The 17,499-nt window shown below is 39.8% G+C and overlaps 1 protein-coding gene across 1 annotated transcript in view; it reads right to left on the reverse strand.

The window, feature by feature from the left end:
* The window catches only part of ERBB4 (erb-b2 receptor tyrosine kinase 4), a 1,143,943-nt gene extending 1,134,108 nt beyond the window's left edge, over positions 1–9,835 (reverse strand). Inside the window, exon 1 of the mRNA XM_049784132.1 lies at positions 9,697–9,835. Within this exon, the coding sequence (XP_049640089.1) occupies positions 9,697–9,778 (82 nt within the window). The 5' untranslated portion in view covers positions 9,779–9,835. The remainder of the gene's footprint in view (positions 1–9,696) is intronic.
* Between the last annotated feature and the right edge of the window lie 7,664 nt (positions 9,836–17,499).

The following is a 17,499-nucleotide window of genomic DNA, read 5'->3' on the forward strand; positions in this document are numbered from 1 at the left end:
TGGCTCCACATTAGTCATTGCAGAGTGTTAAAACATATTGCTCTTTCAAAACCAAAACTACAGTATGGTCACATATTAAATATGAGATATATATTGTAATCCTTAATAGTAGGTTGATGTAGTTACTGGAGGAAGATATCATGAAGAGAGACAACAAAAGGCAGAATTGAAAAAATTAAACAGTTTAGACTGGCAGAGATGTTAAGTGAATATGAACTCCTGAAAAATGATTCCTCAAAAGCAAGAACAACATGGAAAGCATAGTTATGGAATGCTCACTAGTTCTTGGTTCTGAGACCGAATGCAGCTAGAGAGACTCTTATTAATGTTTGACTAAGAAAGAAAGTAAAGCTTTTTTGGCAGGTTTTTAGACTTCATGTTGGGAATCCATGGAGAACTTCACACAACAGAAATTATGATAGTAATGGATTATAATTGTCATCTGGAAGTACATGAAGGCAGTTTTGGAAGTAAAAAGTAATTGGACAAAAAGATTAGTTAATAAAATCTTGCTGACTCAGTGGTAATGTTTTCAAAAAGCAATAAAATCATAAAAATCTTAGGGGGTGCAGTGCAGGGTATATATCGCATGTATGGCACTTATCTTTCACAGTGCCAACTTGAGTTTAATCCCTGAGGTCTCCATGAGGTCTCCAGAGCCCTGACATGTTATCTCTAACCACAGAGCCACAACTAAGCCATATATGAGGCCCAATCCCCCAGAAGCAAAATATAAAATAATGAATACCTTAGATAATATGTTTTGCCTAGGGGATTCAGGAGGCTATACCCTAACTCTCTGTGCTAAGTAGATCACTCCTGGCAGTGTTTTTGTGGTTGGGGGAACTTCTGTGGATTAAATTGTTGGCTTGCGTGGCAAAAAAAAAAAGAGCCTGTACCCCTGTATTATACTCTGTCCCAACAGGAAATATATTTTAGAAGCATACAATAAAATTTCCTTTAAAATAAAAATATTTGGGGTTTTTTTTTGGTGGGAACGGTACACCCAGCGATCCTCAGGGTTTACTCCTGACTCTACACTTGAGAGTTATTAATGTCAGACTTAGCAGACTATGTGGGATGCTGGGGAATGAATCCAGGTAGACTGTACAAAGTAAGCTCCTTACCCACTGTATTATCACTTTGGTCCTTCCTTTAAAATATTTTTAAGTTTATTTCACTGTTCTTATTTAAAACAAAAAAGATCAGAAAAAAAGGAACTCTGATAAATAAAAGTTTATATCTAAAGAAAATTTTCTATTTATTTTGTTTGATTTTTATAGGTCTCTGTATGGGACAAAAGCTCATATTATCTAAATATATTCAGGGAATAACAGGAATTAATGATAAAGAATTAATTTAGTAAAAGAAGTATCTTCCAAAAGCAAACTAAACACCATGGTCCAGGACTTCAGTGAGATATCCCTTTCTCATATAAGGATCCATTCTAGATTAGAGCTTAGCATAGCTTTTAATTTAACTTAGTGTCATGAGTACTGCAATTTTTACTCATTAAACTACAAGTATGTGTGAGTCAGGGAGTTATGGCCAATGAGAATTATACTAGAAAAAGTCAGAGATCCTGGCAAATCTGTTGCCCCTCTTTAATGTACTAATCAGGTAGGGGTATTTTCAGCCTATCACAAAAATATACCCTGAAGACTTAAACCTGCATATCAACCTCAACTAGGTGTACATAATAAAAAATAAAGATCAGGAAAGAATAAGGTAAAAACGTAGTAGATGGAGCTGGTTATTTGTATGTCTGATCTTTTGGAAAAATAAGTGCTTACTGCCTTACCTTTAATATCTTTAGACAATTCTAGATGACAGCTAGATAAGCATTCATATAGCTTTGATTTGAGCTCTTTGGATTCAGAAACTGAGTCATACATATTATGCATGTTATTTGTATGCTTTGTTTACCCTAAAATACTAAAATTGGAATGATTAACAGTAATGATCCAGAGACACTTCTCAGGAGAGAAGTTTAGTGATGTTGCATTGGAAGTTTCATGATGTCTATTAAGGTTTTACCAGGGGTCCATTTTCATCTCAATTCATAACAGGAAATGATTTTCCCTACTAAGACAAGTTTAAAAACTCCCTTCTGTCACTGTGGCCATGAAAATGCTAATCATGTCCAAGAAAGCTCTGGAGCTTGAGGGAAGTCAGTGACAAACAGAGAGAGTTAAATCAACACTGCAGTCAGAGGTATAGAGGGTCATATCCTGCATCTAGAAAGTAAATCACTAGAGAGAAGAAAATGTTCTATAAAATAAATGTATAAAGTCTGAATTATACGTTAGGCTGAATTTATGCACTAGAGAAAAAGATATGACAATGTTGTTTGAAGGGACCTAAAGAAAGCTAAAGAAAGAAGACAGCCCAAAAAGACATTGGTTCAGATAAAGAACCTATGGCCTAGGAATGAATCTGGAATGAGTATAAACTATACCTAGGGGTTTGATATGTTCCTTGACATCTAACAAGTATTGAAAGATTCACTTTAATTTTTAATAATATATTGTACTTCTCTGTGATTCTTACGTAATACAGAATATAAAATCAGTGCTTGGAATCAAACCCAGGGTCTTACATATGAGAGACATGACTTATATTGAGCCATATGCCGTGGCCACAACATTTTTTTTTATAAGTAATCTTCATGAAGTCCCATAATGACAGGAAACTCTTGAAGGAGCTATTATTTACAGATTCTAATGGGTGCTGCCTTCTCAGAATTTTAAGGACCAAATTCTCTTTCAAAATAAATCCATTACTATGAGATAAACTGCTCTTTTATTTTTGTTAAATTAAAGAATCATGGCTTACAAAATTATTGATAGTTGAGTTTTAGACATATGATTTTCTAGCACTAATATCATCACCAGTGTCAAATTCCCCCCATTATTGTTCCCAAGTTCCCTCCTGCACCCCACACCCTACTATCTTACCAGGCAGATTTTAAAGTGTGGTAGCTGTAGTTTGTCAGACTTGTTTTAAACACTAATAAAAACAATACTTTTTTCATGACTTTTTTATGACTCTGAAAGCTAATTTCCCTGTGTTCCTCGTTAACTTACTCCACACACAAGAGCAAAAGGCCAGAGCAATACTACTGCATGTAGGACACTTGCCTTGCACCTGATTGGCCTGGTTGATCCCTGACACTCCATGTGATCTTTTGAGCATTTTGGGAGTGAACCGTAAGTGTAGAGACAGGAGTAAGCCTGGAGCAGTGGTGCCTGATATGTCCCACCTCCCCCAACAACAACATCAAAACTTCCAAAAAACAAGTATGAGAGGGTCAGATTGGATTAGTGGTTTCTAGATAAGGTTAGGTTTTCTATGAATCAAGGAGAGCAGAATAGAAATAGAAGATAGCCATGTAATTTCAAAGGTAGGAAGGAACACAAAACTGGTACCTCATTGAAGCTTTGTTAATTTTTATTAACAAAGAACCCTCCTTTCACCTTTTCACCTATTTCTCATGCCAAGACTATAGCTAGGAATTATTTGAGAAAAAGTCTGTCTACAAAAAAAATTTTAATGAGTTTTTTTAAAGACCAAATATGTTTTATTCTATCTGCATCATTGAAAAGATTCAACATTCTAATTAGGTATCCATTTAGATCCACAAAGAAAGGTAAAGAAAGTATTACACAGAAACAAGAAATATAACAAGATTTCAAAGAAAGAAACTCCATATACAAAGTCTAATTCTCCTAACTCTAATTCACTAACATAACACAAAATCATAACACCAACTATACCATGTACCATTTGAGTAAATTCCTTGTGACTTCTAGTCTTTGGATTATAAAAGCAATGGGCTTGTAGAGCCACCACTTATTCAAAATGAAAATAAGCATAAAACAATGGCTGTGTGTTCAAAAAAGCTCTTCAGATTTATGCCAAATAATATCCATATATTTCACCTCTGTGTCAAGAAAGAGCGAGCTCACTTTTTTAAACATTGGCACAAATAAAAGCAGTAGTTTAATTGTCAAATATGCAAGCCAAAATGTGGCCTAAAATATTAGAAGTGAGTTGAATTTCTTTAATAAGTACATCAGAATTATCAATAACCATAGACAGAAAATGTACACAAAATAAAATCTAAAGAGAAAGACTGTAAGAATTTCTGACAAGTAATATTTGAGAAAAATATTTTTTTCGAATACTTGATCTGACTATCTGTCTTTTAAAAAATTTAGGTAGCTTCTCTGCTAACAAATGCACATTGTGTATAATAAATATAAGAAGAAACTTTGATAATAAATATATAAATATATATCAAGAAACCTTGTAAATATATCGAGACCTTTAACTAAAAAGGGTTGAAATGTCATTGAGGACTTTAGAGTAATTTTTTTTTTATAAAACTGCTATATAGTGTAGGAGGAGGGTTATTACAGGTTTCCCTCTTGTTCCCCATCCTCACAGGTCACAATTCAAGTTACAAAAAGAGAAATTGCTCGAGGTAGTAAGAAGAAATTGAGAAGAGTTTCTCCAATTCACCGGGTCACATTCTGTAGCACATGTAGGCACAACATAAGGCAATTAAATTTGTCTTCAGATTATATAGAAAGTCTATATTTCTGAAAATATTGATTTGAGAACTCCTAATTTGAAAAAATAGAAGAGTTAGATTTTTCTGTTTATACTCTAAATAAACTGCAAGAGAAATTCTGAATAGTAAGGCTTTTATGTCAATTTTTGACGATAATAATTGAGAAAATGTTTACTAGATAAAGCATGCAATTTAGTTCCATATGGTCAAGTAAATATCATAGATTTTCTAAAATGATATAACCTGGAGATATGTTTATAATATAATTAAATTATATTTAGCATAATTTAGTCAGTAGATCACTGCAAAAGATAACCATGGAATAAGCTTGACAATTAATTTTTACAGAACAGCTGTAGGCTTGAATATGTATAAGTTAATTTTAATGTAAATATTAACATCTCTTACAAAGCAATATCTTTGAAAAAGAAGAAAACAAACAGAAAGAAGGACAATCAGTTTACAGGTACAGAACATTTTCTTCATATCATTTGTTTCATTTATGTTTTAGGCATTTACAAATTACACATGAATATCATCCAGCAGTTGAAATTTGTGAAAGAAAAGCAAAATGCTTTGCTATTTAAAATATCTATTCAATGTTCTTAAGAATTGGCCTCACATAATAAAGAATGCTAACACTTTGCTGAAGGTTTCAATATCTAAAATGTGTACCTCATAGAGTCATTCATCTCAAGGTAGTTCTGATCATCAAGTTTTAGAGCTATTTGTAAAGAGCACAGCTCCTACCATCCTCAACATTTTTTTAATAACAGTAGTCTACCTCCCTCCTTTGGTCAAGAGGTATAAAGGAGAAGAGAAAGGGAAGAGGAAACATTGTGGAAAAGACTTGGCATTGGAGGTAAGACTCCTTAGATGTGCTTGTATTTCTGGATCAATGCCTGTTTATTTTCTTTCAGGAATAAATCTGAGCAATGGAATGGCTTGTGATTGTCCGCCAAATCAGCCATATTAGATCTATCAGAAAGAAAGAATGAAAACTGACTCAGAGGACTACTGCAGTGACTGAGTGGCAGATTTCAGGGAAAGTCACACACACAAAAGATTGCACATATGGTGGAGGGAAATATATATATTTCACATGTCTACTCAATAAATAATAATATGAAAAAAATCTGTAGTAATGAAAAGGGTGAATGCATAAGACAGATGATAAATAATACTTCTATTTAAGAATCAAAGGGATGAAAGCTCATGAATACTAAATATTTGAATTCAGTTTGAGAAGGAAATATGATTTCCCCTCAAATGAATGGAAACTCTAAAAAAAATCAGTCAATGCAAACTTACTACGTTCAGATTGAAGTGAAAAACATGTAAATCCTCCATGAAGCTCATGCCCTGGTAAATATTCTAATGTAATTTCTTAATTAAGATATATTGCTAGTGACTAAATGAAAATACATATAAAGCAGTAAGTGCCTTGATTTGCAAGAAATCTGGCATTAGGTGCATGCATATTTAAAATTACTTAGTGCATCTTTTAACGTAAAATATATCAGAAGCCAAGGAATTATGGTGCAAACTGTCTTTTGATTTTAACATGACATTCCATATTCTAGAATTTTGATTTTTCATTGATTTCAAAAGCAGTTACAAAAATGAGGCACACATTTAGTTTTGAAGTACCCCTGAAGTGAAATACATAGTGCAGTCTTTTAAAAAGAACTTTACATATATAAAAATTAGAAACTGGAAAGAATAATAATAGTCAAGGGTGTTATCCAAGAGTGTGTCCACAATACACATGCAAAAATGAAGATTAATCGGGGGCTAGGATATCATTAGCATCTTTTTCATCATTTAGCTAAGTTACATTCTGTTCATATTTGCTTCTCAAATGCAATAGTAGATATGTTTCTCAAATGCATAGTAGATATATATAATATAATATATTTCATTCTGATATATAGAATGAAAAACAGGACCCGGTTACATGCAAATAAGGTATGAAAACTGAAGTTGTTCCTTAGTTATATGTTAAGGTACGTACGAGTATAACTTCAATGCATTTGCATACTTTGTATCAATACAAAAGTAATTTTTGTTGTATTTTATTAATAAGAGTGAGAAAGAAATCTGAGATCATTCATTTCAGTGATAATGGTTTTATAATCATCACCCAAAAGGGCATCTGGCTAAAAATTCTAGGTCAAATAAATCACTTACAATGAGACAAAGCAATTTTTCTTTTTTCAAGCAGAAGAAAAAAATTAAAAGGGATCTCTTTACAATGATTGTATGAAATATCATCTATCTATCCAACCAAACCTCCCCTTTCCCATATATTTATTCTGTTCACATAGAGCAGTAAATAAGGTGCATTCCTTCTGCTTCTTAAGAAATTAGCATTTCAAAAATATGCCACTTTCCCCTGAACTCCAAGCGTGTCTAATAATGCGAGAAGCAGATTGTCTTCCCTCGTTTCCTTAATTTGTTTCATCTAAAAGCAATTCACTCAACATCTTGTCGCCCTCTGGCAGCTTAGTTTACTTATCCGCACTTAATTTCTCATTTGGACCAAAACAAACTCCTCCAAACTGCTACAGACTGCTAACCGCGAGAGGGGACACACGTAGTACGCATTTACTGGGGAGTGCAGTCACATATATACAAAACCACCACCATACATACAACCCCCTACTTCCTCCCCCAGTCACTGAGATTTGACAAAGCATCGCATTAAAATCCAATGAACTTTCCCTGCCAGGTGAGGGAGGGTGAAGGTGGGGAGGGAAGGAAAAAAGGGGGACCCTAGGGGGCCAAGCCTTTTCCAGCCGGGCACCACCTTAGCCTTTGAACTGCAAAGATACTAGTAAGATACTAGTGATGCAACCAAGAAGCTGGTCTCTGTGCGGCCCTTTCATCTCCATCACTTTGTGTTTGGCACTAGTGAGACTCGCCTTTGTGCCCCCAGAATTTCAAGTGCGGAGTCACCCACGGAACAACAATGACACACTAATCCCCGCGCTCTAAATGGGCTCACTTGTGGGTCTGACATTTCTCCAGGGGATGGGGGGCAGGGTAGGTTTTGAAGGGAGAAGAGAGACGTTCGAGGGCGCGAGATGGGGTGGCCCGGACGAGGAAGAAGACAGCTGCAGAACTAATTTGGATTACATTCCTCATCGAAATTCTGAAAAGGGCTTTTTTTTCCGGGGGAGCTCTCACTTCAGGACTTGCTCAGTTCTTAACCAAATTGTGCAGCCCGAGTGCAACCCCCGAAGCCGAGGCTCAACCGACAGCCCCCCTACCCCTACCCCCACTATCCCCCTGGTCGAAATTCTTCTCCGCTAAGCCTGGTGTCAGTCACCAGTGCCTCTGAATGGGCCAAATGTGCATAATCAGCCCGTGCGTGTGTGGGCGTGAAGGAGCAGCCAGGGAAGGCACTTTGAGTGTGGAGGGACATGCATTGAAGGGGGGGAAAACCCCCTTAAAGGGAGTCTGAAGTAGCCAAGAGGCCATTTGAAATCTCGAGTCCGACCAAGTCGGTGCAATTCCAGAGGTGGCTGCGGCGTCAGACCTGCTATGCATGAAGAATTTCGGAGTCACTGGGGAGGGTGCAAATGGGCCAGGACAAACGGCTCGTGGGGTGCTCGGCGAAGGTCATTTTGCTTGGCTCTGGGGATTTTAAACTTTGTTATTGACTCCGCCAGGGAGGAGAACGGCGGCGGGTGGATGGAGCGGGGAAACACGGAGGCGCGCTGCCTTTCGGCATGATGGTCAAAGACACCGCACCTGGGTCCCTCACGCCCTCAGCTCTATCGCCGCTCCCCGGGGGCTTTTTATCTTCCTCTGGCTGCCGTCCCACGTTCCTCCACCAGTCCCGGTTCCGTTCCTGAAAGCTCGCAAGGGCCCCGCCAAGCCCCCCGCCCCCGCACACCCTCGCCTCCTCTGCGTGGCTCTGGCCCGCAGCGCTCCATTCCCCTGCAAACTCAAAGTGGCAGAAACTTCGGGCTGCCAGGACAGTCCCTGAAGGTGCCGATCTGGAATGGCCGGGGCCAACCAGGAGCCGTCCTGGCCCGCCGCGCCACACCGTCGCGGGGCACCGGGTTGGCCTGAAAGTTAGTCCGACCGTGTCAAAATTGGGGGCTCCCGTCCTCGCGCTCCCCCGCGGCCAAGGAGCCCCGCACCGCCGCTCCGGTCTCCGCTGCAATCAAGTCGGTAGTGAGCGGAGAAGTTGGAGCGAGTCTGGCCAATCGCAAGTTGAACTCCAGGAAGAAAAAACTCCCTGCAGCCCGTCACAGCCACCGACCGGACCCGCAGGCCAGGCAGGCTCCCAGCTCTAGCAAGTCAAGCCTCCTCCGGGTGGATCTTTTTTTTTTTTGCTTGCTTTTATTTTTTTGCTTTGTTTTTGCTTTTAATCAATTTTAAATAAAGAGGTCAGGCAAGCAGGATCCCCTGAATTCATAGGGATTTCACTCCGGAGCGACAAGGCCCCGCAATTTTGTGTCTCCCCTGTGCCCTGCCTGCCCGGTTTGCTGTCCTGGCTGGACCCTGGTCTGGATTGACCCGGCAAGACCCAAGACACTGGGAATGCGGTGTTCACCCACAGTATACACAGGTGCAAATCACGCATCTCAGAAAGGATCCCCCCAATTACTCCCCCACCTACAGTCCGCCTCTCTCCTCTTGAGGTCCAGCGAATACCTAACCTTAGGGATCCCAGTCCGTCCACCCTCTGCCCAGGCGGTGCGCTCAGAGCTAGAGAGGCGCTTCTGTTCAGACTTAAATTTTTTTCCTCGTATGAGCATTATAATAACTCCAATTTTTAGGGCGGGGGGGACTCCCCGAAAAGGCGCGAGAAATCCATGGCAGAAGCCCTGGGACTGGAGAGCGAGCGAGCGGGGTGTAGAGGAGAAAGCAAAGGCATGCATGCACACCCCGAAAGGGGCAAGTTGGGGAGGCCGAAAGAGAGAGAGGGGTGCCCCAGAACCCTAGAAAGGCGGGCCCCGAATAGGTAGTGGGCACATCCGAAAGAGAAAGAGGGGCTGTCTGGGGGGATGATGGGGAATGCGGGGGTCCTCCCGAAGCTGTCGCGCCCCGGCGGCCGCACGTTCAACAGCTGGAGGAGCGCTTTTCCAGCCCTCACGGAGACCCACCTGATTGAGAAGCGCCGGGCTGGACGGTCCTCGCGGCCACCAGAAGGCTCCCCCAGACCCACAGTCCCGTCGCCAGCTTCATGGTGGGCAAGTCTCAGGTCCCGCGCTGACCATCACATGTCCAAATGGCATAGCCCCCTCCGGGCACGCGAAGGAGATCGATCCCTCGGCAGGCGCGCGTGAGGGTCGCGGAGGGCACCAGGGCTCGCTCGCGCGCGCGCGGCACACCAGCTCCGGGCGCCCGTTGTGAGCGAGGCCGGCCGGGAAGGGCAACAACCAGGCGGGCGTGCGGGCTTGCGGGAGTCCGCGGGTTCGAGTGCGATCGAATGAGTGCACGGGGACTGTGCGACTCCTGCCCTTGGAGCCTTCGCTCGCTCGCTCCCGGCTCACTTTCTCTCTCCCTGGTTGGTCAACAATAAAAAAAAATAAATAAATAAGGAGAAAAGGGAGGAGGAGGGAAACAGGGTTTCAAAAAAAAAAGTTGATTGCAAAGAGGCGGTAGGTTTCCGGCCTCTCCACCCCCCTGAGGCCCGGCTCTGTTCGGTCGGTCTTTTTTTTTTTTTTTTTTTTTTTTCAGTCGCCTTGTACCTCCAGTCCAAAAGGAGGTCCAAAAGAAACATAGGGGGTGTGGAGGAAGCGTCTGGCTTCACTACCCCAGCCTGTCCTTTTTTGCTTGTCAGCTTTCCTCACACTTGTCCGGCGGCTGCGGTAATTAAAGATCCGGGCGTCATTTCCACGCTTCCGCGGTCTCCAGCTGCAACCCCGCCGAGAATTAATAAAGACTCCCGGGAGAGGAGAAGGAGGGAAAAGAAGGTGAGGGGGGCTCTCACAACCCACCACAGCAACCAGGCAGGGCTAGCCCTCTGCCCGGAAGGAGCCATAGCCCGGCCCTGGACAACAGATAGCCACGCCCCTAGTCCGTACCCCCAAACCCCCCCCCTTCCACTAGCAATCTTATTGGCTCATCAACCTACTCCCCAAAATTGAGCAGGGCTCCGGAGTTGGGAAAACACCTGTCAGGGATCCGGCAGCGGGCTGGTGGGGGCGGAGGAAGCTGAATTGCAAAGGCTCACCCGAGGCCAAAGACTGCAAAGAGCCCGGGACAGCTGGTCTGTCAGAGAGTACAGATGACCCGAGGGTGCACGCAGCAAAGCAAGAGAGTTTCTAGCAAGAAATGGCACCTAGGTCTACAATGTCCCGCGCTGCCTCTTGCACAGGACCGCCCGCATCCTCCTTCTTTCCACCCTGGATAGTGAAGGAAAGACAATAGAGCCTGCCATAAATGTCCTGTCCTGCTCGCACACACACGCACACGCACACGCGCACACACACACACACACACACAACACAAGCACACACACACACACACACACACACACACACCAACACAAACACACACAACCAGCCCACATTTGGTAGCTTCAACGCTGCTTTTCTAAGATTTCTGCAGATCGAAGTAGTCCCCTCTTCCTCCCTAACTTGGCTCTCCCTTGCCCAAAGTTCTCACCGTCCCAAACAGATGGACGGGCAAAGTAAAAAGTCAAGTTTCACCTTGGCACAGCTCCACCCGTGGATTTCCAGATTGTCTGGGTCTTTGCACGTTTACTTGGCCTCCTGAGCGATTTCACTTGGCGTTCATTCTCATTAAGCACATGCTTGCCTCAAACCACCTATTGTGTAAAGGTTAAGACATTGTTTAGAATTGTTCAGACTGAAAAGAACTTAAGGAAGTTACCAGGAAATAATCAACCTCAAATACTTCTTAAGTGTCTTGTAGGAGAATAGATCGGGCTTTATATCTCTTCCCTGGTCTCATTTTACAAGTCACACTCTCTAGTCTTCTGGTCATTTCTAACTATAGGAATCCCTGGATTTTTCTTCCTCCATCTGGTTTGGATCATATCAGTCTATATATGGATCATACATGCATTCATATAACATATGGATCATATGATTGAATCATATCAGTATACATCTGCCTGCCTTTCATAGCTCTGACTCTGCACCCCAGAAAGAAGTCAGAACCTTCTGGAAGAAATAGGTTATTTGTTTGCTATTCACTCTGGTATTCAATGTATAAATTGTTTTCCTTTCTCAGTTTTACTAGAAGCAGCAACAATATACAGCAAAGTAAGTCAGAGGGAGAGGAATTGGCATAGAATAATTTGTGGGACATATTTTTAAAAAATCGAGTAATAATAATTTCCAGAAACAATAGAGACGAGGAACAGGGAGAATAGTCCATTAGAAAGTTTGTCACAAATAGTGGAGAGGGCAGTAGGGTAGAGTTGGGACCACTATGACAATGATAGTTGGAAGTGATCGCTATGGACAAGAACTGGGTGCTGAAAGAGGTAAAGTAAAATGCAGAGTATCTCGACATTAACAGTACAAAGTGCAAACCACAGTGTCTAAAAGAAAAATTGGGGAGAGGGAGCGAGAGAGAGAGAGAGAGAGAGAGAGAGAGAGAGAGAGAGGAGGTAAAATGCCTGCTCAAGAGGCAGACATGGGAGAGGATGGGATGGAAACTGGAGACATTGGTGATGGGAAATATGCACTGGGAAAGGATGTTTGTTGTATGACTGAAATGCAACCATGAACAGCTTTGTAACTGTGAAAAAAATATGATAAAAATTTAAATAAAGTGCCTCTTGTAGAAGCAGACTAGTGGGAGGCCAATGGGGGAAGGGAAGTGGGCACTGGGGAAGAAATTCATGTTGAAACCCAATCATGAATAACTTTGCAATTTATTTTTAAATGAATCAAAACCAGTATCTGATGATCTTTTAAAAAAACAGTGGACTTTTATCTATCATGAATCATTTGAATCCTCTGCATTCCCTCTTACACATTTAAATAGTTTTTTTTTCTTTAGAAATTTCCAAAAAAAATGCAAATAGTGGAAAACCACTGCTCAAAATCTGAAACCAGAACCCTTGCTCTTTTATGGCTACAGAGTACGAGGTTCAGGGAAAAGGTCTAACAAGCTGAGTTTGCTGTTTTACCAGGAGAAGGCAGCCCAGAGTTGGGGATGGTGACTTGACCAGAGTGGTACTGATTACAACACAACTTCTGCACGATGCTCCCTGCCATCATCTATTTTTATCATTCTTCCCTGTTTTTTTTTTCTTGTATTTGCATTCCATTTTTTCTCAGCCCTCCTTTACTTTAATATCCTTCTGCCCATGAGGGCTCCAAAAACCTCTCTTCCATGAAAGCTACTTCATTTTTGAATTTTTCCATTCTGTTCCAAGAATAATAAAGTTCTATGTATCTAAAGAACATTTCTCCCACTGAAAAAAGTTTATTTCAATATTTTGAAAAGAAGACTTGATTCAATTGAGAATTGCATAGTGAAAACCAAATAAAATGCACCTTTTAGCTTAAATTGAGAGAAAAATTACTCTTATTTTGTCTTTTTCTACTTGTGTCCATTGTGATAGTTTTACTAACTCATTAATTCTATAGTTCTTATAGTTCCAAGAGAGTGATGAAACCTCTAACCTATTGCATTTAAAATAAATATTATCAAAAAAGAAACTTCAAGTTATATTTATTGCATAAATAAAACAAGACACCATTTAATGCTTATTAACATGTAAAATATGTCTACCAATAAAATCAACTGACATTCATAATTTGTCTCTAGTTTTCTCTTTTTTTCTATTTTTACCTACTTTTTCCTAGCACCAATGAAGTGAAATAATGATTTATACATGAACAAAGTTTAGTATCTGTCCAGTGGTCTATGAAATGAATTTCTACCCAATGAAAGCATTCTATATTTAATCCTATATTCTATTCAATCACAATTTGTTCAAATAATTTGAATATGAGATTTAGAGACCCAAGCACATAGGTGATACTTCATGGAGGCAGATTGAAAGGCAGAAAAAAAATGGGTAGGGCATTTGCTTTGCACATGGCCTACCAGAATTTTATTCTGAGCATCTCATATGGTTTCTGAGCTGTCCAGGAATGATTTCTGAGCTCAGAGCCTAGAGAAAGCCTTGAGCACTATTGAGTGTACCTTTCCCCCTAAAATGAATTGTTTCTGTTTCTGTTTTCATTTTTTTCCATCCAACTGTGTTATCCTAAGAAACACTGGTGTAGGGAATATTTGCTCCCTAATCTGAAGAGAATGTGCTAACAAAATTGCTAGAAGATTTCAAAGATGAATTTGTGTGTTGCTTCAATTTCTCATACATCATTATAATAAATTCCTATCAGCAGAGTTAACTAAATATGAGATTATTATTTGCAGACAAAAAACAAACATAAATAATCTTTTGCATAATCTAGCAATTCATGAATAAATACCTAGAGTTATCTGCCTAGTAGCCTGGTGTTCTAAACTGTTCTTTTTCATTTCTATAATTTTAATTTATATCTCTCTCCATTGTTTAACATCAAACTCCACCATTATTCTACACTACACCACTTCAAAGACCAAATTAGACCAATCAAAATACCTTAATTATATTTGCCTTTATGGAAGTCTTTACCATTGAGGAGGTTTTCTCAGATTTTTTGTATGAAAAATAAATGAAAGATTTTATTCATTTGTTGTTTGCTTCTGACAAAAATATCAGATTGACCTTTCTATTTTTTTTTTCTATTTAAGAAATATCAAGCTGTAGTAAGACAAAATGAAACAAACATTTGAAAGGTACAATAAAATCCTAGATGCTCTAGAGTACATTCAAATTATATCTTTGGTTTAGTTCTTCAAACCCACCTTTTCCTTGAACTATTCTCATTTTGGTTTGTATTATCTGGTCAACACACACATACAAACACAGCTTTTCCAACAAGAGAATGATCATTTAGGTCACTGTACTCCTTCCTGACTCATTCTTATATTCTTTTAGCATCTTTCCATTCTCTCATAGTTCCCTTGATTTGGGGTGGTAACTCCAAAATAGTGGTTTATTTAATACTTGTTGCTGTTTTAGTTCTCCATATTTGCTTCACATCTTCTGTTTATTATCTTACTAAAATAATAAAAAAACAAGCCCTGATACTTGTGCGGGATGCATATTGATCTCAAATTTTAATGTTCATTTGTTATCTAACTTGCCTCAAGTCTTAGAGTTCCCTATATTCTCCAGCTCCTAAAGCTTCCAAATTATTTTTGCCTGTTTCATATATTTTGTTACTATAGCCATATATTTTTTCACAATTATTAACTGCCAAAGAAAATTATATTCTAATTATAAATCACTTAATTTCTAAACTGAGGAATTTTTCACTGCTCTGCCCATCTTCCTCATCATCTTTCTAGGTTATATCAGGATGACAAGCAACTCATTTCACACACATGGGGATGATTCCTCATTTTTTACTTAAACTTTTATAACTATTTTTGGAATCTACACCAGGGCCTACTCCTGATTCTGAGCCCTAGGACTCATCAATGCTGAAGTTGCTCTAGGGACCATATGTTCAGGGGACTGAACTCAGGTCCCTACGTGTTCTACTGCCACTCCAGCCCCTAAATTCTAATTTTTTGATTTTTTAATATCTTTATTTAAGCACTATGATTAAAAATATGTTTGCAGTTAAGTTTCAGTTATTAAACACACACACACACACACACACACACACACACACACACCTCTTCACCAGTACAACATTCTCACCACCAATGTCCTCCATCTCCATCTTCCCCCACCACTTGCCTATATTCGAGACAGGCATTTTATTTCCTTCACTACCATTGTCATGATATTTGTCAGTGTAGTTATTTCTCTAACTGAACTCACCAATTCTTGTGGTAAGCTTCATATAGATGGCCAGCCCTCATTTCTATTGTCTCTGTGTATTATTACAATAATGTATTTATTTTCTTAAAATCCATAGATGAGTTAGACTATTTTGTGTCTATCTCTCCCTTTGACTTATTTCACTAAGCATAATAGTTTTCATGTCCATTCATGTATAGGAAAATTTGATGACTTCATTTCTCCTGATGGCTGCATAATATTCCATTGTGTATATGTACCAGTTTCTTTAGCCATTTTTATCTTTTGTGGGGCATCTGGGTCATTTCCGATTCTGGCTATTGTAAATAGCATTCTGATGAATATAGGTGTGATGAAGGCATTTTTGTATTGTGTATTTCGGTTTCTAGGGTATATCACCAGGAGTGGTATAGCTGGATCATATGGGAGCTCAATATCTAGTTTTTTGAGAAAGCTCCATATTGTTTTCAGAAAAGGCTGGACTAGATAGATAGCATTTCCACCAGCAGCAAATGAGACTTCCTTTCTCCCCACACCCCCTCCAGCACATATTGTTCTTGTTCTTTGTGATATGTGCCAGTCTCTGTGGCGTGAAATATTACCTCATTGTTGTTTTGATTTGCATCTCCATGATGTTTCGTGATGTAGAACATTTTTTCATGTGTCTTTTGGCCATTTTGCTCTCAAGGGACTACAGCATTTGCAATTTTGGAACTTGTTATCTTCTGCCATTCTCCCTTTTCCTTGGGCTTTGTAAAGATGAGGAAATCTCAGGGCGCCAGGATAACAACTTGGGGACCACAGGGAGATATAAAATAATGTGCATATTTTTTTAACTCGAAGAAAAAAGGCTTCCTCCAAAATCTCTTGGAACTGGGCAATCAGCTCCTGCCTGTAACCCTGTGGGAGGTTCTGCTGTCTCTTAACTCCCAGCAGCCCCCTGGATAGCACGTTCTTCCCTTGCACACGTTTTATTTTTCTTTTAAATATTTTTATTTAAACACCTTAATTACAAATATGATTGTAGTTGGATTTCAGTCATATAAAGAAAACCCACCTTCACCAGTGCAACATTCCCATCAGCAATGACCGAAATTTCTTCCTTCCTACCACGCCCCCACCTGTATTTGAGACAGACTTTCTACTTTCCTCATTCATTCACATTGCTATGAAAGTTGTCAGTGTAGTTATTTTTTTAACTGCACTCACCACTCTTTGTAGTGAGCTTCATGTCGTGAGCTGGACCTTCCAGCCCTCCTCTCTTTGTCTCTGAGAATTATTGCAAAAATGTCTTTTATTTTTCTTAAAACCCATAGATGAGTGAGACTACTCTGGGTCTATCTCTTTCCGTCTGACTTATTTCACTCAGCATAGTATATTCCATATACATCCATGTATAGGTAAATTTCATGATGTCATCTCTCCTGACAGCTGCATAAATATTCCCTTATGTATATGTACCACCGTTTCTTTAGCTATTCCTCTGTTGAAGGGCATCTTTTTTGTTTCCAGAGTCTGGCTATTGTAAAATAGCGCTGGAATAAATATAGGTGTAAGGAAGGGTTTTTTTGTATTGTATTTTTGTGTTCCTAGGGTATATCCCTTGGAGTGGTATAGATGGATCATATGGGAGCTCAATTTCCAGTTTTTGAAGGAATCTCCATATTGTTTTCCATAAAGGCTGGACACGAAGGCATTCCCACTAGCAGTGAATGAGAGTTCCTTTCTCTCCACATCCCCACCAGCACTGCTTGTTATCATTCTTTCTGATTTGCATCAATCACTGTGACGTGAGATGGTACCTCATTGTTGTTTTGATTTCTATCTCCATGATGATTAGTGATGTGGAGCATTTTTTCATGTCTTTTGGCCATTTGTATTTCTTCTTTATCAAAGTGTCTGTTCATTTCTTCCCATTTTTTGATGGGATTAGGTATTTTTTTCTTGTAAAATTCTGTCAGTGCCTTGTATATTTTGGATATTATTCCCTTATCTGATGGGTATTGGGTGAATAATTTCTCCCATTTAGTGAGTGGCTCTTGTATCCTGTCCACTATTT

The sequence above is a fragment of the Suncus etruscus genome, chromosome 1 (genome assembly GCF_024139225.1).
Source record: "Suncus etruscus isolate mSunEtr1 chromosome 1, mSunEtr1.pri.cur, whole genome shotgun sequence".
Classification (NCBI taxonomy): domain Eukaryota; kingdom Metazoa; phylum Chordata; class Mammalia; order Eulipotyphla; family Soricidae; genus Suncus; species Suncus etruscus.